This window comes from Chelmon rostratus, chromosome 8 (genome assembly GCF_017976325.1).
Source record: "Chelmon rostratus isolate fCheRos1 chromosome 8, fCheRos1.pri, whole genome shotgun sequence".
In the NCBI taxonomy this organism is placed as follows: domain Eukaryota; kingdom Metazoa; phylum Chordata; class Actinopteri; order Chaetodontiformes; family Chaetodontidae; genus Chelmon; species Chelmon rostratus.
In genome coordinates this window covers 7,704,071-7,725,866 of record NC_055665.1, presented here as the reverse complement: position 1 = coordinate 7,725,866, position 21,796 = coordinate 7,704,071, and the positions used below count along the sequence as shown (strand labels likewise).

Here is a 21,796-nt window from a genome sequence, read left to right as displayed (position 1 = left end):
GCGCGCTCACACACTTCCTCCACCCACGCAGTCTGGGCAGAAAGGCAATAAAAGCAACCGTCCTTGTTCCACACGGTCATATATTCCAAGCAGATTATACACTGTTTAATTCTGCAAAGTGCACCGAGGCTCAGGTCCCGCTTCGAGACAAATGTTGCATGATCTTACACGCACCACAAGGCGGCGGTAGAGTCCACAATTAAGAACAATAGCAGGGCTTCACACATTTACAGAGGCAGGATGCTAGAAAATACTGTACATGTGTTTGGAATATTCCAATTATTCATACAAAAGATGATTACCAGTGGATAATGTCACTGATTTGATTAAATAGTTTAATCACAAATTAACTCTATATTAATAATAAACCAGTAGATGATGAAGCTGGGCCAGAATTCATTTGAGAAAACATTTTTCCTCAAAATAACTTTCACCCATAACTATGACCACATGGACCTTCTGGAAAGACAAGCCCTTCAACTAGCAATAATCTGCTGATTAATTTACTCCATTAATTCTGTGCATAAAATGTCAGAAAATGAAAAAAAAATGTAAAACTTGCATTTAGGTCTACTGAAACAGGAAAGATTTCAAACATTGTTCATCACAAAACCCCCCCAAAAAAGTTTAATTTAGAATGATTTAAAACAGGAAAAGGCAGATAATACTCACAGTGCAGAGGCACAGTTTGGCATTTTTGCTTGAAAACTAAAAGATTGTAAAAACATTAATTTTCTGTCAATCGCCTGTTTCAGCTCCAGATGAGATCTTCCTTTCAAACTAGTTTTCAAGGTATAAACCTTCTGTCTCAACCTTTAAACTAAACAGATGAGAAGTCCTTCAGGTGGTCGGGGGAATGAAGTTTAAACTTCTACAATTCCATGGGCAAACTTCATCCGCTGAGAAGATCATGTGATTCGGCTGAAAGCTCCAGAACCGCTGCTACACACTGATCTGGGGTGACTGTTATGTCAGCTACACATATTGCTAAAATATTTCATTGCTTCAAGCAAAAAAAACATCCCAAACATCAGATTTTAATCACAGAACTTTTATTTTTTTCAAAAGGGAGAAAAATCCACATTCTCAGGTAAAGAGTTGTGAGGAGGTGGGGGAGGGGAGGGGAGGGGGGCAAGAAAAGTGGGACAAAGTGAGAAGCAGGAGCCTTTAAATACAGCTGCTGGAAGGTTATACATGATGATCACATGAGCCAATAAGCTTTTTCTACAGCGCCGGCAAGAGATTTGACACATATCTGCTTTAGTCAGGATTTCAAGAAAGAGTATATCAACAAGAAAAGGGGGCAAAAAAGGGGGGGCTTCATACATTGTTTTTTATCTTTGAGGTTCTTCTAACTTTTGGCCAGCAGCAATAGTTTCGAAGTAAGAAATCAAGTTTTGGATTAAAAAGAGGATAAACCATGGCACCCAAACAGTTTGAGATGGAGGGGGGGAGGGGGAGGGAAATGGGTAAATAAAATGAAAATCAAGTGGAAGGGGGCAGTAGAAGAGCAGCCATCTTGTGAGAGGAAGCTGAGATCTCATCGATGTGAGTTCAGGAGACATCTGAAACACAAAAAATGATCGATATTGTGGATGAGTGCTGCGGTCAGACATGGCAGCGATCAAATCATTCTTTTTAACTTGGAGAACTGATTAAACAAGAAGAGTGTAAGGTGGTTAAATATACTTACAACTAGCAGGCCGGGCCCCGTATCTTCGCATGATCTGGTCTTGTGTGAATTTCACAAAAGATTCATATTGTTCTGGGAAGAGAAGAAGATGAACGTGAGGATGTGTGCTGCAGATGCAAACACCACATGGGGCAGAGGACTGACACTACATCCACACCAAGTCTTCCTGTTTTCACGTGAAAATGACGTGCGTCCACGCTGGCACACAAGGTTCTTACAAGCATCTGTTGTCACACTGAAACAGCCCAACAGGAAGATGGCGATATCTCCTCTTGTTCGTCCTCTTTCCAGTTGGCAAACACTAAAACTGTGTGTGTCAATCGGGTGAGACTGCGGGCTCGCAGCTTATTAAACCCGTTGTTCAGCCTCCTGCTCTTAGTGATCGCCTATGCTGTGTTTCAAAATGCAGCCAAACTCACAATATATTGTTGTCAGAAAACACAACGATCACAGCTAATAAATATTTCTAGCAGAGCTTTCCGAAAGTGCTGCGCTGATCGAGTCATTTGACGCTCAAGATGTCTGACAAAGTCCACATAAACACAGCTTCATGACAACAGCTGTATGGTGTGATCGGATATGTTAACATTTACAGTGGGCGATCACAGAAGAAGGGACTGGGCAGGCTGACGTCATCGTTTTGCAAAAGCTACATTTTCCAAGGCTAAACACAAAAACGCTAAGCCAGCATTTTACAGTTTATAGACTGGAAAAGTTGGGGTTTTGGGTGAGAAAAAATGCCAGCTTAGTGGGCATGGAAGCCCAAAATGAAGAGAGACACATGCACTTTTGACTTTAACAGACCTAATGTGGACATATTGCTAAATAAAATCAAACCTTTTTTTATGGCACCTGTAAACAGGCAGGGAACAAGTGCCATGAAGATGGACCATAGATGCCTGCACTGCAGACGTTATCAGGACATGAAAAGATACTCATGAAGGAGGGGGCCGGATGTTTCTCATTACACAGACATTTTTACTGTACTTCACTGCCTGACTGTCCAGATGAATTGTCAGTGCTGATATTACAGTCTTGTGGTTTTACAATCTTCATTCATATCAAAGAGGAATGTATATTACCTGCGAGTTTTGTGTTAAGGATCTGTTCGTACTCCTCCCGGATCTTCTCCTCGTGGTCTTTAAGCAGCCGCTCACACAGGTAGCTCACCTGCTTCAGTGTAAACGACGGCTGGTCCTTCCTTGAGGCACCTGAGAAACATTAAAAAAAAATCAGGCCAGCTATGAAAACGCTGAATCATTCACATCCGTGGCGCAGTGATAAGTCACAGAGACTGACATGCCCTCTCTCCAGAAATAGGTGCTCAGCCAGGTGCAAGTTTGCAGCTTTGCTACCAGTGGTCCCTCACCTCTGCCAGCCAGCAGGGTCATGCAGCACTAATGCGGGCCCTTTCTCGAGTCTCATGTCTCTGTCTCAGTGCGACTGGAGCTACCTTTAGCTAGGTGATTCTTTCCCCAGTGGACTTTAAGGTCTGCTATGAGACTAAAATGTTTGTAAATCACAAGCAAGGATGGCAGAACATGAAGGTTTAATGGCTATCTCGGAGACAGAAAGAGGCCGGGTTGGTAACAGTGCAGTCAGTGTGATCTATGAGACCATCCTGCAGAGTGAGAGGGGAAAAAACACCGGAGCCCGATGGCCTGGGGCTTGGATTACATCTCACAACCTAACTGCCAAATTGTGCTTAACGCATCAAACTGCACCACTACTGCTGCAGCACAAATGTTTCCAAAGAGGAGCAGAAGTGAAAAACAAATGTACCATGTCTGTCAATATGGATGATCCATTACATACGCTGACATGTAAACAAAATGTGGACTGAAACAACCCACCACAATGTACACATGTCAGGTGCCAGTGCAGCATGTAAATGATTGACCTTGCATGTCTTTCAGCATACAACTTCATTGTAAAAAACTAGCTGTGCCCATATGGGCAGCCATTTCGAAAAGAAAAAAGGTCATCATTGTTTGCTCTGAGGATGAATCTGTCAACCCAGAATTCAATTACAAAGTGCTTTTCTGGATTTAATCTTCTGTGATTTTGACTCTATCCATACGACATCCGGATTATTAACTGGTTAACCATGAAAAGACTGTATCGTCTCATTGATTCCACAGGTTTCCACCAGTTCATAAACTCGTGACAAAAGCGGTGTTACTGATTACACAGGACATTTTACAATAAAACATCATCAATGACGTTCTCCGGTGGTGCGCTTGAAGGTGTGTGTGTGTGTGTCTGTGTGTACAGATTAGAGGTGTTGTCTCCAGATGCCGCCAACATCATTAGATAAAGTTTACAGATTGCCTCTGTAATGTTATCAGGTACCTAATTAGCATTGAGTTTAAATCCGAAATACTGCCCAATAGACACTTTCTGACTCCTGTGACTCTGCTGCACCAAGCAGACACTGAATTTATAATTGTAGTGTCCAGTATTCAACTGAGTACCGGTAACATGCTCAGTATTTCACAAATGCAGAGTTTTATTATTTGATGAATATGGGCGCTGATGTGCAAAAATTAACTATATGGGTGTTATTTTTGTTTTCTTAAAAAGCAAAACAACAGTGGCTAAATACTGAAATTGTGTGTAATCAATGTATGTTGTGTAACAGTGTAACACAGATAGCACTGACTACCACAACAAGGCTGCCTCAATGCTTCATTTTTGTATTTTTGAGCTCTTTACATCACAGGAAATGTAAATTATTCCATGAGCCTTTTGCACATCACAGAAAATTGATTTGTTATCGTTTCAAAAATGCAGGCTGCAGGAAATTACTAATTTGGAGTTCCACCTGAAACACATCCATTATGCGTAAATCATCGTTTTGAGAAGATGATGATAAAAGTACACTTCTTAAGAATTCCAAAAGGGGTGGACTGAACTCACATGAGACATCTCCATTACAGGAGGGGGTTGGATTTGGCACTAACAACTATAAATCTCTCTCAAAGTCACATCTGGAATCACAATCCCTCTGCCCTTGTGGTTGTTCTGATGAGTAGCAGAAGCCTGCCTCCTGAGACCTGAGAGTTAGTCATGCAGGTCCAGCCGAGGGTCTTTTGGCAGGCCTTGCAGAATGAATGACCTTATCGTTCGTAGCTGATGTAGGGGTGACTGCACAGACCTAAACATGGCTTACAAAGATGTGATTCATGATGGTTTTGATGCCGGGGTTGCCCGGCACTGCATTTCCTGTTGTAAATCTTGTTAACCAGAACAAAACAAAGCAGACATGTTATTTGATCACATGTGTAGCACAAGTTTGTAACTGCAGAGGTACAATATGCTCCTATAGCTCTCATAAAAAACCCCAGTTAACTTAACAACACAGACGTTATGGCACACTGCACTCAACAGCTACAGATAAGGTGTTCTATAACTGGACAGTTAGGCCATAATAAATCAACAGCTGCCCTTATAGAACGCATGCTTACATGTGGTTCAAATGGGTAAAAACATGTCATGCCCACATTAGAGCTGTGCATGACCAGAAGACCAAGTTCTTCGGAATAAGGCCACAAACAATAGTTCATGCCCATGAACGGCCAACGGTAAAATCGCCTACCTGGTGGGGAGCTGGGAGCGTTGAGGGAGGAACTGGGGCTGGGGGCATCACTGGAGCTACAGGCCTCGGTCTGGTTGAAGGCCCCTTCCAGCTGTCGCCTCCTCTGGATCCGGCTGTACTCCTGACGGAGGTTCTGGAAGATCTGCTCTGTAGGGAGCAAACAGAAACCAGCACAGAAACTGTAAAAACCAGCACAGAAAACACACAAAAATGGCAACTCTCATCATTACACACAGGCATGGCACATGGGGCTGCAACTTTGACCCTGGTTGCCTTCTACAGCAGGCATTTTTCAACTATTTTGTGGTTGTGAGGCATGGCTCCAATGGGCTGCCAAAGCAAAAGCATTCCGCACTTTCTCACTTAATAAGCATTGTCGAACCTAAGTGACTTGTAATGACATCTAAGCAATAGTGTTCTGAGCCTTTGCTCACAATATGCAAAATTTCAGGTTTTCAAAAGTGTAATGTGCTCTGTTTCAGTAGTTTGATCACTAAAAGGAAATAAATCTATGGACTCCAAAAAATACATTAAAAAAGACACATTGACAGGAAGTAGAGGTGTGAAAGACTGACATTAGTCGCACACACGCTTTTCAGGACGTCTGCATCATGCCGAGCAACAAAAAGATTACATTAAGGCTGCAACATAAATCGTCTCTTTCATCCTTCTGGGGCCCTATATAGTGGTTGAACGGATGCTTTGGGTTCTTGTGGCTGTACAAAGTAAAACTGATTTGTAACGTACTGACGATACAGGCAATGTAGAACAGGGCATTACTTGTCTCTCTATGTGCTCAACGTGATTACCAGTGCTTCTGGCCTAACTGCTACTGGCCAACTACATACTGTATAGGTACCACCCTGATAACTGGTAGTCATACGATAACAATCACCCACTCCTGTTTTTCTGAAAGGCAAAAAAGTACATGTACATAAGGAGATTACCTGCAGTTAATGTTCCTGAGGCACTGTGACTGTAACAGGACTTTTACGATATAAAAAAACAACAAGAACAATAGTTTTGGTAGCTTGTTGTTCATCCAGGGATGTGACTGAAGAGTTTATCTTTCCAAACTGCCTGGATTGTCTGGATACATTCTTGTTTTCACATCTCATCTTATCTACCCAAGCTGAAACCCAGAAACTACCATCCAAGCCCGCACAAAGCACTACAACTTCATGACACTGTTAATCAGTATCAGGTCTTGGTATGGTGGGGGCAGCGAATGGGGCTCTCAGAAAAATTAGCTCTTTGCACACTGCAACAATCACCTGCTCTGATTGTAAGCCTACCATACTGCCTGTGATCTGCCACTAAATTTCAATTTCAAGTGTACAGCTGTCTCAACAGCACCTTCCTTTCAGTTGTCCTCATCGGTGCATTCAAGGAAGCTCCAACATGCAAGATTTGTATGTTGGCTAATGTACACCACTCACAGCTTGCACTATGTTGCTATAGATCAACATAAGCATATATAGTATGTATGTCATTATAAGTGTCATAAATCATTTGATGGGTCCAGGATTCAACTGTGAGTATTTGCTGCTTTTCTTGGTTTTACATAACAATACATTAAATATTTTGGACTGTTGGTTGTACAAAACATGATATGCATGATGTGTCGTTGTATTCTGAGCTATTGTGATTTGCAACATTTTTAACTGTTTTCTGGTGTTTTATAGACCAAACAATTCATTACTTATGAAGGAAGTAATGTAAGACATGTAAAATCACAGGTATGGACTAACATAAAACAAAGGTAATATAGGTATATATGTAGGTACACATGCATAAAGCTATGACAGGTCAAGAAAATGTGGTTCCAGCACAGTGTCTAGGCCCTTATCTCAAATGTTTCCTCCTTAGGATGAACCCTGTGCTGCCCTGCTGTCCAGCGTCACAACATCTTAAACATGGGTCACAGCCAGCACAAATATATCTAATTATAAGGAGGATAAAGTTCAAAATAGTGCAGACAAAACAAGAGGAAAACACCAAGGCCTCAACCAGAGCTGATAACCAAATACAGATGAGGGACTTTATCTTGCTCGAGTCATGCAGAGAGTCAAGTCTCTATACGTGTTGCACCTCTATCTACGGAGCTGTGCCTCATTTATCTTGGGTGGGGAGGGAGCTAGAGGCCATGCTGCCACTTCGGCCTTCTCATCAGTAAGTTTGTTTGGATGGTGAGGAAAGCAGGATCTTCTCTACACAGCCATTTTAAGAAAGTCGTGTTATGTGCAGTCATGCATTTCTGAACTGGTGCCTTTGCGGAGACCCCTCCTCCTGCTGTATGTGGCCTCTGAAACCTTCAAGCATTAACAATACAGAACCCTGATCTGACAGGCTCTGTTTGTTTAGCTACCACTGGGCTTTTCACTCTTAATAAAGCCATGTCACTGCAGAGAGAACGTCATTCCCAACCCACAAAGGGGTTGCAACTAGGACTGAAACAAGTAGTACATTGACAAGCATTGATCTACAATAACTATTATACTTAATAATCTTTTTGAAGCAAGTAATAATATGATGCAAGCAAACAACACTCAGAATTTGAAGTCTGACAGTCACAAGATGAAATGCCATTTTACCTGACAGACATCGCATCAAGTTAGTTTTAAGTTAGATATTGACCAACTGGGCTAATTGTTTTATTGGTCCATGTCAATTGCATGAAGTTCAAATAGCAGGGGAAATTTTTTGTGTGCACGAGACACTTTGCTTTCATTTTGTAACTCGTTTGTTTTGGGGGTTTTTTAGAGGTGGGGCCTGCAGATCTTGTCACCTCCGCTTACCAATTTCCTGGGGGAAATCCTATATTTGAAATGTGATTGTTGTTTAAACAAAGACTAAGAGCAAGATACTAGCTCCAGAGACAACTAAAACCAAAACTAACTTGATTAGGTACTTCTACTACTACTTCTGTGTCATCCTTATTATTTAGTATTCATATGGTCATATGGTGGTTGGTACAGTACAGTACATGGTACAGTTGCAAACTTTACTCTGAATGCTGACAATAACAGATCAAAATATGACAGCAGTCTGATATGAATGGATCTAAATGGTTGAATATATATCCCCTGTTCGTCCCAGTTACCTCTGACTGACAAGTGAAAAATCTCTCCTGCAGCCTGTCACTTCCAGCTCTGCCAACTACTAGTAGCTCAACTATGGGTGTTGCTTGGCAACAATGACCCTGCCACAACCAGGCCAAGCAATCAATCACAGAGGCTTCCGGGAGCCAGGGGAACACAGTGGAGAAAGCCTCGGCTAAAAGGCTTAGGCACAAGCCAAATAGTGAATACGAAAGAGAGATCAGCCGGACAGATTGGACATGGTGGTGAAGAGAAAACAAAGCTGACTCATTTCATTTCACCCTCCACCACTAAAGGATTGTGGGCGGAGGTGGGTCTTCAAATGTCCCAACTGCCAGGAGGTAGCTTGTGATGTACTATGGGTCAGTTCAAGTTGTCCTTCAGTAGTAAGGAATTTAAGAGCAACCACTATTAGTGGAAAACAGCTAGAACTGCAACGGTTGTTGAAGAGTTGAACTATCAAATAAATCAGCAATTTGTCAATAAATGTGGCAAACTTTGAACAGTTTTTCTTTGATATAGATAGATCTAACAGCCAATCAGACAGCAGAAATAAACATTCCAGTCAGTCTGCAGTTTTTTGGCTTGCCAAAGTAAGGGGCCATTTCCTATCACACATCACTGTTTGAGCTACTGGTAAAGAAAGTGGATGTGAAAGTTGATGTCCTTTGGAAAAAAAGTTGGTTACTGAGGAATAAATTACTTTCAGACACGTTTGATTTTGTCTAATCACATTTATTAAATTTACAAAAAAAGCACTTGGATCGGTAATACAAATTGGTTCATCCCTAGACATTGCAATATGAAATTACCTAAACAGATTTCTCTGTACAGCTCACTTCTCATTAGTAATATGTGATAGACTTTTTTTACTTCATTACAAAATCCATTGCTGCTCTGCCACCAAGAACTTCCTGATGAGACAGTGGACCAAGTTTAGGCCAAGATAATCAAAGTCTTGCAGCCTGGTTAGGTTTTAGGCCTGAACTATAAGCTGCCAGACGTTTAGGTAACACGTTCCAGGAAAACACCAGCCTCATATGTACCAACTTGGAATTTTACCAAAGCACAAGCCTAGACTGGCAGCACAAGAGGGAGGCAGAGGAGAATAGGGTGGGTGATCCTATCTACATTGTCAAGTAATTACCTGAAGATACCATGGAGTGTCGGATCCCCATGTCTCACCTGCACACACAGCCCGGCTCACCACAAACAAACCTGACTAGCTGGAAAGCATGTGTGGGCAGAGATGGGTGGGAGGGATGACAGCTGACCTTTCACTAAATACAAAACTGCTTTCACTTGGCAAACCACAGCAGAAAGGCAGGCTTGCAGCACTAGTCCCAGGAGGGGCCTCTTTCTGGGTGAAGGTGAGTATAATACCTTGTATGTGGACCTCACGTCTGCGACAGACAAATCTACATTACTTCACCCTTCCAGCAGCTGTGCTGTAATTCAGCCAGGCAGACACATTTTGAAAGAAATGGAATGCACAAGAGGCGCGCTGACTTCTGAACGTAAAGTTCAGGCAAGATAAGGAACGTTAGACCAGACTACCTTGAAAAAACGGATAAAGATGATTAAATTGGTGTAGCAACACAAACTGTGAATACCACTCTCTAAGGTCAAACAAGTCAGACTGCATAAATGGCGTGAGCAATAAAGTAATAGATAAAGTAACTCAGTGAATGTAACTGTAGTGACAATGGACAGCAAGGGTCCATCAAAGAATTGCATTACAATTCTTGATGGTTATAAGTTGCATGGCACCATCAGTTTGCAGCATTGATGCAAAACAAAACTTGGTCAACCAACTTAGGAGTAGTGATGAGAGATTGTAGTGAAATAGGCCTATCTCAGCAACCTACCAATGGCAACTAACCTCTTCTATTTTGTTCTCCAGTGTAGAATCTTTTCTCCCATTTGAAAAGAGGCAGGTCCCTATTTTGGACAAGAAAATGTGCCTTCACTTCCAGGCATCTGCAACTGCTACAAGAAACTGCACTGTGCCTTCTTAGAAACAAAACAACTCCAAATCACTATTAATCTTTTGGCTAATTAGGACAACAGTTACACAGTTCAGCAGAAGATACAATACATTTCTCAGGAAGCCAGCTGTGATGACATCCCCATCAACACCAACATTTATGTGCGTGTTTATGCTCTCTACAAACCTTCCCTGGCTTTCTCCATGCTTTTTTTCCCCCTCAACAGTGCAAAAACAGGAACAGACACCCTGCATTGCCCTTTGTGATGCAGAAGGCATATTGAGTGATTTGAGACTGTGGATTCTTGTTAGTTTATTGTTTAAATGACAATAACCATGCACTGCACTTTCATTTATCAGGTAACACTAATTGTTTACCTCTGCAGGTAAATATTCCATGCCAACTGAAACCTACAGCAACAAGCACAGAGCTAAGGAGGGATGCTGCCTGACAGCGATGCAGCAGCAACATATCATTTGCCCCATCTTAGCTGATTATGTTATGGAAAGAAATTAACGATGTATGACATTAGGAGATTCAAACAGATTTGGGTTTAACCCATTAATAATGGAGGGTACAAGTGGCTGAACACACATGAACGATGGATCACTCCAAAATCATAGCACTTTTTCACTGAGCAGTTCCATGCCAATGAAAACTTGTTATGAGGAACGCATCCGTGTAGTTCTGATGTTTTTTTTCGCTGCAACTGGAATTGTCAATACTTTGCACCATGGAATGTGATACACTTCAGAGCAACATGAGTGCTAACTAACATAACATTAGACATTATAATAGAGCTTTTATGACATGGTGTGACAGTGTTATAGACAATGGATTTTCTAGTCACTGGGCTGCACATGATGACAATCTAGGAGTTAACAGCATGGCTTAGCACAGGTAGTAACAGCTGTCTCCATCTTGTAATCCTCTCACATTTCACAGCAATCAAATGAATTCAAGGGCGTCCAGCATTTATAAAATTAGAATTCAAAAAGCACAAGGATTAGGCCTCGCTGCTATCATGTGCCCAATCTCGGTGACTGGCACATACAATAAGCCTCACTGGATCACAGTGGAGACATCTAGGTAATTATCCTGTGTCCACTTGTGCGCCCCACACCCGTCCAACACTCACAACTCAGCTTTCCAAGTCAATGGGAGAGTAAAGAGCAGGCATAAAGGAAATGAACAATGCCCTCTGGGCCTGGAGAGGAAAAGAAATGGTTGTGGTGCATGATGGTAACCCCCCACCTCAATGCAGGACAATTGTGGCACTAAAGCCAAGGAACATCTGGGAAGCTCCTAATTAACAGCCTGCAATGATGTGCCTGCTGCTGTGATACCATTTGTCTTCTCAGGACAGCCAACAGGCAACCAAGTGTTAAAGTAGTATATTTTGTTTAATCCCATTAGTTTTCAACTAATATGACCAGATTGTACAGGCAACGTTGATGTCATATGGCGATACTCAATTTCCCCAATTCCAGAAATAGGCACTGATTTATCTATGCAACGAACTTTCATTCCAACATTTTCATTAACAAATGGTCATAGTTTAAGCGAGCTAGCTCAGCCAACTATGCAACAATACGATGAACTGGCACGATGGCACCAACAAACGCCTGAAATTACGCTTCCATCCCCGCTTTTGCGTGTCTCCTGATTTACGAAGATAAAATTATCTGTCGGTAACTTACCGACGACGTCCCCCTTCCTGACGTTAGCTTAGCAAGGCTAACGTTTAGCCTCCAACCCCCATTCTGATTCTCTCGACTAGCTAGCTATCCACTCCACTCCACCCAAACCCCCTCCCCCATGACACCCACCCTGAAACGCAGGAAAAACCGTGAAATGTGTCTTAATTCCATACCTGGGGTGAGCCTGTGTTCACCTCCTATGGCCGGAGGAGACATCGAATGCGTTGGGCTGTCGACTGGGGGACGGAGGTTGCATCTTTGCGGGGACGGAGTGCTAGGAGTCCCCGGTAGTGGATTGCACCTTCTCCGCTTGGGAGACTGGGGACTGAGGAGGGCCTCAAACTCCATCGACCGCTTTAACGTAGCTCCACAAGCCATGTTAGCTAAACAAAATGGAAAAAATAAGTTGGAGAAAAACGACCCGCAAAAAATGGGGTTTAACGCTCGTGGTTTGTGCGTCTAACGTTCCTCGAATTTCTTGAGCCTTTCTTCCTCCACACAACAACGGATTTTCTTCTCTGAGTAGTAAGCCAACTGCCGACCCTGCCTGCTGAATTTTTAAAACGTCACAATGGCGGAGCCTACCATTTGACGACAGAGGGGGGTTATCAAAAACTTATAACATATTACTTTACATATTCCACCATTCGTAGTTGTAATTGTTACCAAGACGTACTTTTATAATGGAATAATAAATAAATACTGGAATTAATCACGATTTTGTTCCATGTTTCGACGTTTTTACGCTACGTTTTCCTGCCGCCCCACCCCACAGTTGCAGTTGATTGCTTACCGTTGAACTCAAATTGAAGGTTCACGAGACGTCTGGTGGCGGTGGGCAGGTAAATCAAGTAGATTAAAAATGAACTCCAGAATGATGTAGCACTTTGATGTCCTTCTGTAGACAGCAGCTTTTTCCCCCACAGATAACAGGCTTGATATTTTATTTTCGCAATTTCTCTGCAAAACAAACACTTGTGGATATTTTACTAATTGATATTAACTGAATAGATACAAACTTACAGGAGGCTGTGTCCTTGCATAGTATTGCATAGTGATAATGCCCTGAAGTAGTGTACCTGAGCAGCAAAGTTTTGTTAGAGAACTTTATCACTCTGTACACTGATGACCGGAAAGAGGAATTGCTATGTATTGTTTCGTCTAAAATGCATGGAAACATTTGTATTGTAAGTTGAGATAGTTTACTTGTGATCTTATCTTGCTTTGTTTTATCAGCTACATCCTCCACACCTCTCCTATTGAATCACATGTATCAGTTACCAGTCATGCACTCACTGTTGTCCATTGTTTTGAGTAGCCCATTGAATTGTTCAGTAATGAATCACCCATCGGTGTACGTATATGTGCTGCACTCTCCATCGCTGGATGCTTATCTGGGTGTCAGTTTTTATTCATGTGCAAGTAGTTTCCGTGGAATTAAGACCAACTGATATAATAAAATGAACTCTGAGCATACCCTATTGGAAAAAAATAATGTTCTCTATGGCATTAAAAATCTCATTCGCGGGAATGTCCCGGCTTTTTAATACATAGCAGATTACTGTAGGTAAATAGAAACAAAACTAAATCTTATGCAGTCATTACTCTTATCAAATAACCTAAGGAAAGAACTAAACACACACAGCCAGGATACCCTCATGCAGTGTTTATAGTCGCTTCCATCTAGAGTATCTTAGCTTTTACTGCTGTGAAGTATTCGGCAATATTAATCAAAGTGGCATTTTTGCATTTTTTCATAAAAAGTGGTAAAAGACAATGAGCAATCATATTCTTGATTTTTACAGTGAGCAGTCCCATTAAATATGACATGAATTCAAAATTTTCCTCATCTACTGATTTCTTCATATGTTTTTTGTTATATGTTGGATTTGAAGAATAAAATCCACCATTTGCCAACTTTGTGGTCATCTTGGAGGCTCTAGTTTGTGATGCTTTTGAATCATATTGCATTATACTAAGAGGTTTTTCAATTAGTCTACACTCATTCATATACGTAGGGCATACAAAATAATATAAACGTCACTTCACAGTATAACACGTTTGATCACACCTCTCTAAAATAGTTGCGATAAAAATCAGAGCATTATAACCACATGAAGGTAGAATTGTTTTCCAGGGCTGTATTTTTAGACCCAATAATGAACTTCTAAATGAGTATATACAGTATAATCTGTGATCTTCTCTTGACCCTTGAAAATATTTTCCCACTCATTTTCTGCCATGACAGGCAGCCAGTATCCATGCAGCATGTCACCTCTGGCTGCAAAGATTCACCCAGAAGATTTATACAGAGACGGTGACTCTTACAAATCATTGCAGACATCTGCTGACTTGTTTTCTTACTTAACAATGAGTAACAGATGGTTCGGATTCACTTATGGAATTTGTTTGAAAAGAAGCACATAGAGAGTCAAGACAGAGGATGATCAAGTATTTTTTTTTTTTAATCAGCTGATATAGTGATTGACATGTGTGTTCTGTCTAGTATCCAGTGACCTAAAATCAACAGGTGTTGTAGGACTCTTGTGATTCTCTATTTTGTTGCCCGATGTGTGCCTGTGAGTTAACGTGAATGTCAGTCTGTGCTTCACTGCAGCTGCCAGTTGTGACTGTTGCAAAGAGTGTTCTAGTGTCTGCGCTCGTTCTCTTCCTGGCATGCATCCCGTTCACCTCGGCACACTGCTTGGATTCATGTGGTGAACATTGTGTGAAATCCTCCCGTGCATGGGGCCTTTGTGCAGTCCTGGCATTCATGTGCAGATAGGATAGGCAAGCCACAGGGTCCTCTGTGGCTGCACGCTCAGGGACAAACCCCCAAACATAAACAACCATACGGACAACAGATCCACCTTTCTACCGCGTGGTGAAGTCAGCACTTCACTTCAGAGGACACGGTGTGTAATAGGAATGTGTGAGTGTTAAAGCACTGACATGCGAGGCAGAAAGGTCAAAGATTATAGGTCAGATGGCCACATTACATCATCTCTCTTAAAACAGCCCAACATACACTAGACCGTTTGCCTGGCCTAAATTAAAGCCTAGAGATTGGAAGCTTTATTTCCACTGAAATCTCTTACTAGTCTGTAAAAAAAATTAAATTACACCATGTTAATCATATTTACTGTTTTGATTAAAGTCATGTATAATGGTGACACAATATTTGCAAAAGGTGATGTTTTCTCCTTATAAGCTGTCTTTTCAGTGTATATTGTCTTTACCTGTCATTATGTTTAATAGTCTTAACAGTGGCTTTTACCACAGTAGCCTCCATCAAAAAGGCAAGGTTGCCAGCATTAAAATTTGTTGAGAGTGATTTGTGCTCATAGGTGTTTTAGACTTGATTCTTAAGCTATAGTGAGGCTCTCTATTATGTCTGTTTCTACACCCTAAGCGTGCTGCCATAAACACAGATACTTCTCTATCTGTGCAGCTATTTCTACTCATTTTGCGATGTTCAGCTGCTGATTGTTCACCACCTCCGAGACCGAGTTAAGTCGGGTGCTTCTGGTCCTGGGCATCTCATCCTCAGAGATGGCAGTACAGTTGATGTCTTCTGTGGAGGGTAATCCTGGGGTTAAGTCCTCTGTGATTTTTTTACACCTACCAATCTCACACAGCCTCTGTAGCAACTGCAGTAGGGAGACTCTTAGCTCTCGACAGCGCAGTGCATACAGCAGTGGGTTGACTGCAGAGTTGACCAGGCAGAGGGTGCTGCAAAAGGCGAAGGCCCTCTGCTGGGTGTGGGTCAGGAGCACAGCGACATCAGCTAACATGAAGGAGAGTGCAGGAAGCCAGCAGCCCACTAGTATGAGTAGGATCAGGCCAAAGGTACGTGCTAACCGGATATCCATCCTCATGCGGGCATGACCTGTCCCAGCTGCTCCCTGGAGGCTGGACATGGAGGACTCATGGCGGTGGGCCTTCCACAGGATGAGAGCATAAGATCCCAAAATTAGGGCCAGAAGCACCAGGATGAAGCTGGTCCAGCAAGCCAGATAGCTCTGGTTGATGTAGGGAAACAGGTCTGAGCAGGGTGGATTGAGCTTTGTGGGACACCTCCAACCCATCAGAGGCAAGAAGGAGATGAAGATGGTGACGCTCCAGAGGATTAGCAGGCTGAGCAGGGCTCGCCGGCGGGTCAGCAGCACCTTGTAGCTGGAAGCCTGGTGGATGCAGAGGTAACGATCCAGTGCAGTGAGCAGCAAACTCCCCACTGAGCTACTGAAGGCCATGGTGACGCCACCCAATTTAAAGAGGTAGGCATTGGGGCCATCCATGCGGTGAAAGAGGTGAAAGTCCAGGAAGCTGGTGGTGAAGAAGCAGCTGGCGAACACATCAGCTAGAGCAAGGCTGCCAATGAACAGATATGAAGGCCGTTGCCGCAGGGTGGCTGTGGCTGCGATCACTCCCAGCACAAGAGCATTTTCCAGCAGTGTGACAGGACCTGCCAAGAAACAGATGGAGCCAATGGCTGTCTGCTCTGCCTTCATGAGGACCATGTAGCATTCCAGATTCTCACAAGATCTGTTAGCTGGGAGAAAAACACAGGACAAATTTTAGTGACTGAAACTGCAACTGCCATTATAAATCCACTCGTAAGTATTGAATTTGTTGAACATCTTGAGCCATTTCAGATTCTAAAGAAGAAAAGCAATACATATATTTGAGACTGCACACTGTACCTATTGGTGATGAGGCGTTCTCTTTGGCTTCTATGGGTCCTAAAGAAGGGGGATCCTCCCATTCTTCCATTTCAGCTCTTTCTGTATGGCAGTGCTAGACTGCAATTAGGAAAAAAAGTAAGCAATTTATATTGTTTATTCTTTGTGGATTAATACAAATCATGAACAGATCTTATAGCAAAAAAAAGCAAAATTGTAATTGATAGAATTCCTCTGAATTGTGTTTGAATTTCTAAAAAGCCTTACTAAGAGACAAGAATTCCCCAGTAAAATGTACTGTATCCTATACCTTTTCCAGTATTATCTTTACTTCTGAGCGCATTTTTGGCTGACAATGTTTTTATCGAAACAAACACAATTTCCGTCAATACAAACACATGTTGTTGAAAATAAAAAAAAAATCTGTGTTGGAAAATTTCAATAAAATGAAATAAGTGAACTTAGACAGAAGATAAGACAAGTCCGAACAAGGATCTAATCATCTACATGGAAAAAATACTTTAATTTCATCCATATCGTTATTATGTAATTATTTGATTGATGACAAACCTTTACCTTGAGTTTTTGTTGTTGTTGTTTTTTAAACATTGAGTGGATGAGACAGGCAACTTCCTGTGGAGAAACAAATAAAGAAGAAGAAATTATGACTTTTTCTCTTTTGGTCAATATTGAACATAGTGCTTAAAAGGAACATTAACATTTGTGAGTCATGGCAGAAAGTCATTTAGAGGTCAGGGCAAACAGACAATTATCATTACAGCATCTGCAGATGCTGATATTGAAGAGATAGTTGCAAGGAGCCTGGTAGATCCTGGTTTAAAGCAAGCCATAAAGCACTCCTTAGTCAAGGAGCGGTTTCAAAATCCAGACAGCTTCATTTCTACCCTTCCTATGTAGAAACATGTAATACAACCAGTGTGATCATTCAGTGTGATGCCCAAAATCCTCACTTTCAGCTACATGTAAACCAGCAGCTGTAGCTGTATTCTAAAATATGGGAACTTTTACAGTTTTTGAATATAAAGATTTAAATGCACATATCTCATTAATGCTTAAGCATCTACAATGATAGACTGCAGCCTGTACATAGTATGATGCTGATGTCTTTGCACCATGGGTGTTTTTGTATCACTCTGTGCAAGACATCCTCTGTAATTTAAGTGATTTGAACTGAGCAAGCCAGCTTTTATGAACTGAGTTAGTCTGGAGAATTAATATTTGATTTGTATTTCCTCAATCACTTTGGGAGTAATTTTACTTGTTAGTGCATTCAGTTACCTGCAGATGAACGTTGCAGTTGTTGGGTATTATATATCACTTAATGAAGACTGCCCCCTTTTGGAATTAGAGGGGATTGTATTTTAACAAACCTGTGCAAACCTGTGGGTGAAGGTCACAACAGACATGGGCAATCTCCTGTAGAGTGCATCACCTGTATGCAATCAATGGATTAAACTATGTGGGAGGCTGATGAGAGAGGATTTGATTAAAGTAAATAATGCTGTAATAAACGGGAGTGGCCACCTACAATTGCTTGCCAAGAGAATATATTTATGGGCAAAAACATGACCCAGATACATAAAATAAATCTGTAGTAAGTAAACTTGAAGGAAGCGTTTTTCATGGTAGCTGGGAAATTTCAAGCAAATTACATTTTAAAAAAACATTAAAATGGATGAAGGAAAGTATAGCGGGCTTATATGACGCCATGTATAAGTGATTAATATCCTCAGGAGTAGACTAAAGGGGATGTTTTCACCCACTCCGGTCACTATGCCCTTCATTCACCCCTCCCCTCCCTGTATTCTGTTTCCAGTGACCATTATTTCTGTTTTTCTTCACAAATATGACACTGCCTTATGAAAGCATAGAAAATTTATTTAGGCAGAAGTGGTGGAAGTAAATTACTTTCCAGAAAGCCCCTTATTGACTTGATGGACAATATTTCTCAATTCAACTATGGGCCATATGGGTGCATGCACTGTGGATATTACACCCCCTCAGGCTTTCTCTCTTCTCCCTCGTGGTGAAAAATCCTGATTGATAGAGGTCTGTGTTTTGACTCTTAAGAACCAGTCAGTCTTATAAAAATCATGACCTCTTCGTGATAGCAGCAGCGGCACATAAATATATAACAAAAAGCATGCAGCCATCCATTTTAGTCACATCACTGGCGACACACACACTGAAATATGATGTGCCAATAACCTCTTGAGCCACTGCTGCACCCTGCCACATTGTTGCAAAATATCACAAGCTCTTTTGCCAGAAGTACAAAATTTAAATCAACCTTTCATTTTGTGGTTGCAGAAAATAGAAACATTCAAAAATAGGTCAAAAGTAGCACATCTAATACGCAAATACGCTAACTGAATCCAAGAAGGGCTGTAGATGTACAACATGCTTCCTTAAAACTTCAAACATCACAATTTCACAGAGATATCACCACAATGCCAGTTTACATCCAAATTAGGAAATTCTAACAGTATTTTACTGGACTTTAAACCGATGATGAATTACCTTTTAATAGCTTACCTTATGTTTGCTCCAGAGTGGTTTTCTGTTTCAGGGCATCTGAATCGTTTTGTCTCTCAGCAGCGGAACAACCACAGCATGACCGCACAGCCCTACAGAGCTGACTGGTGACAAAGTGCGCGAGTGAGGGGAGAAGATAAGGAGGGTGGTGGTGATGACATGAGGGAGAGGGGGAGGGAGAGGGAGAAACAGATAGAGAGAGATGAAAGAGCCCAAATGATGCTCTTTTAAAGTATTACAAGTAAAGCTGGAGTCTTTGATGAAACTGACAATAAACAGAAGGCAGTCCAGTTTTTATGTTTGATTATATGTAAGAGAAGTGAAAGGGACCGGATGACACATTTCCATAATATAAACGTTAATAGAGATCACACATTTCTGAGTGTTGGTGTCCTTTTTGAGCCATGTCTTTCCAGCAGACACAATCAGGATGGACTCAGGGGAGGAGAGCACTTAAGCAGGGTGATAGGGTGTTGGGTGCTACGTGTGAAAAACATGTCGATGGAGAAGGCGGAAAAACACACCATTTATTTATTTATTTATCATTTGTTTGAAAAGTATAAATCAAGTGACCTTGTGAATCCATCACTCCAACCCTCACAGTGTTTTTCTAATGCATTAATAAACTGCAAAGTGAACTCTGAGTTAAGATGATTTTGCCAAAAACCCTATTCTCAAGGTCAAGAATGAACTTTATTCAAATTAATAACCTCATCTGACATGTTTTATCCAACCAAGGTAGCTAAAGACATCTTGCCACTGAATTATTCCTAGTCGTGCAGCACCAGTGTTTCCTTCCACCTCTTTTGCTAATTACTTTCCACTCATCTTCATTTGACAGACAGTATCTAGCATCACTCATGCACACGCTCACCCCTTTCTTGTAGGATCACATGGTTTATGCTATTTTTGTAACGTATTGCTTGAAGGATTACAAGAATAGCTTAATTTCTTGCCTTCTGTGGATTGGAAGGACTGGGGAAGAGATTAAAAGGGACATTTTAATTATGTCTGCTTTGTTAATTTAAAGATTATGCAGTGTCTGCAAATTATAAAGACAATCAAATTAAATTGTTTTGTTCTTGGTGTCACAATAAAGAGCTCCTTTGCAAAAAAAAAAAGACTGCCTCAGTTATTTCACTTTCTTACTTTGGTAGAAATCAGGCTCTCTCTTTTACCAATAGATGCTCTTCATTTCAAATGGGGTTAAATGGGGTGTCAAACATGTTTACATTGAATTAACAGAAAGCACTGAGTTGTCTAAACCAGGCTTCATTGCGAATTCAAAAGGATTTTTTTTTTCCTTTGCATTACATTGCTGACCAGTACTCACTGAAGCCACAGCCAATGGGTGAGTCAAGGTGTAATACCACTTACTGCTCAACAGGGGGCATTGTTATGCAACCATGAACTGGTGGACACTGTGGGTGACTCAGTAACCTGGCTGTGAAGATCATACACAGTCATTGTGAAGGCTATGAGTTGAAAGGTTGTCCAGACTTTCAATCTTTATTATTCTTCACAGACACAAAATTGAACTCACAAAGGAGTTCTTCCATCAATTAAGGCCATTTAATTTAGCTTATGTCCCTCTGGCAGAAATAAAGTACATTATTAGTTCGATAATAGTTTAATCAGGTCACAAATCACATACCTTAGGCATTCTGAAATGATTTAGCCTAGTATTTTAGCCGCTTACTTCAGAGAAAAGTATGCTAAATAAAACAGTAACTGGGACGAACAAATATCAAATGAGATGTGAAGAAAACAGGTCAGAAAGAAATCATGTGTGAAGAGTTTAGGGTTAGACAACATTCAAGTAAATAGTTTCTGATTTGAAAAAGGTCTTGTAATACAGTGGTGATATCTGGTGCACTGGTTGTGTCTTCTCCTCCTCTGACCTGATAGATCCAGCAGGCCAGAAGGAAGGAAATGTGATTAGGAGCAGACAGCACAGCTCCAATAAGATTTCTTCTCTGTCACTGTCTGACCAGGTGCAGAACAGACCACAGGACAGAATGAACCCGGAAATGTTCAATTAGCGGCTGGATTACATCATCCTTTTACACACTCCCTTTGTAGAAATTGTCCCGGCCCGGACACAAACATAAGGCCTCGCTTTGCTGTTTCAGATGGATATGGGCTGAATCCATTAATCACATTTCCTCTCCTCATTTCCAGGTTGCCAGACCCTCAGACAGCAGTACCAGATCACTGAAAAAAAAAAAAGAAAAAATGAACATATCAAACAAAAATCTAATTACTCATACTGAATGCATAATTATTTACTTTGGTTCTTGGATTAAAGTAAAGCAATTGCACAATGACAACAAAAGATGAAAGCTGAAAACTACAAATATAAGAAAAATAAATAGCGTATTCAAAATTAACAGACCTTAAGAAATGATCAAATTGAACACTACTCAAACTTTCCATTTTAAACACACCACAAAATGAATTCCAATTTTCAAGTAGCAA

The 21,796-nt window shown here is 41.3% G+C and overlaps 2 protein-coding genes across 2 annotated transcripts; both read right to left on the bottom strand.

Moving 5' to 3' along the window:
• Positions 1-1,038: 1,038 nt before the first annotated feature.
• akirin1 (akirin 1) lies at positions 1,039-12,614 on the bottom strand. The gene is made up of 5 exons (XM_041942352.1): positions 12,254-12,614; positions 5,292-5,438; positions 2,776-2,904; positions 1,694-1,765; positions 1,039-1,565 (listed from the first exon to the last, which is right to left on the bottom strand). Exons 1-5 carry the CDS (start codon positions 12,456-12,458, stop codon positions 1,555-1,557), a joined length of 564 nt encoding a protein of 187 aa, XP_041798286.1. The 5' UTR covers positions 12,459-12,614; the 3' UTR covers positions 1,039-1,554.
• Positions 12,615-14,581: 1,967 nt separating this feature from the next.
• cnr2 (cannabinoid receptor 2) lies at positions 14,582-19,408 on the bottom strand. Its single transcript, XM_041942351.1, has 4 exons — positions 19,319-19,408; positions 17,339-17,395; positions 16,784-16,882; positions 14,582-16,632 (listed from the first exon to the last, which is right to left on the bottom strand). The coding sequence occupies exons 3-4, from the start codon at positions 16,851-16,853 to the stop codon at positions 15,542-15,544; spliced, it is 1,161 nt and encodes a 386-aa protein (XP_041798285.1). The 5' UTR covers positions 16,854-16,882; positions 17,339-17,395; positions 19,319-19,408; the 3' UTR covers positions 14,582-15,541.
• Between the last annotated feature and the right edge of the window lie 2,388 nt (positions 19,409-21,796).

Bases quoted from the DNA above. Each gene is read 5' to 3' on its own strand.
- cnr2 (XM_041942351.1), bottom strand. From the start codon at position 16,853: ATGGAAGAATGGGAGGATCCCCCTTCTTTAGGACCCATAGAAGCCAAA. The intron at 16,633-16,783 runs GTACAGTGTGCA...TTTTTCTCCCAG, and splicing joins GAACGCCTCATCACCAATAG to CTAACAGATCTTGTGAGAAT.
- akirin1 (XM_041942352.1), bottom strand. From the start codon at position 12,458: ATGGCTTGTGGAGCTACGTTAAAGCGGTCGATGGAGTTTGAGGCCCTC. The intron at 2,905-5,291 runs GTAGGCGATTTT...AATGTTTCTCAG, and splicing joins CGCTCCCAGCTCCCCACCAG to GTGCCTCAAGGAAGGACCAG. The intron at 1,766-2,775 runs GTAATATACATT...TTCTCTTCCCAG, and splicing joins CCTTAACACAAAACTCGCAG to AACAATATGAATCTTTTGTG.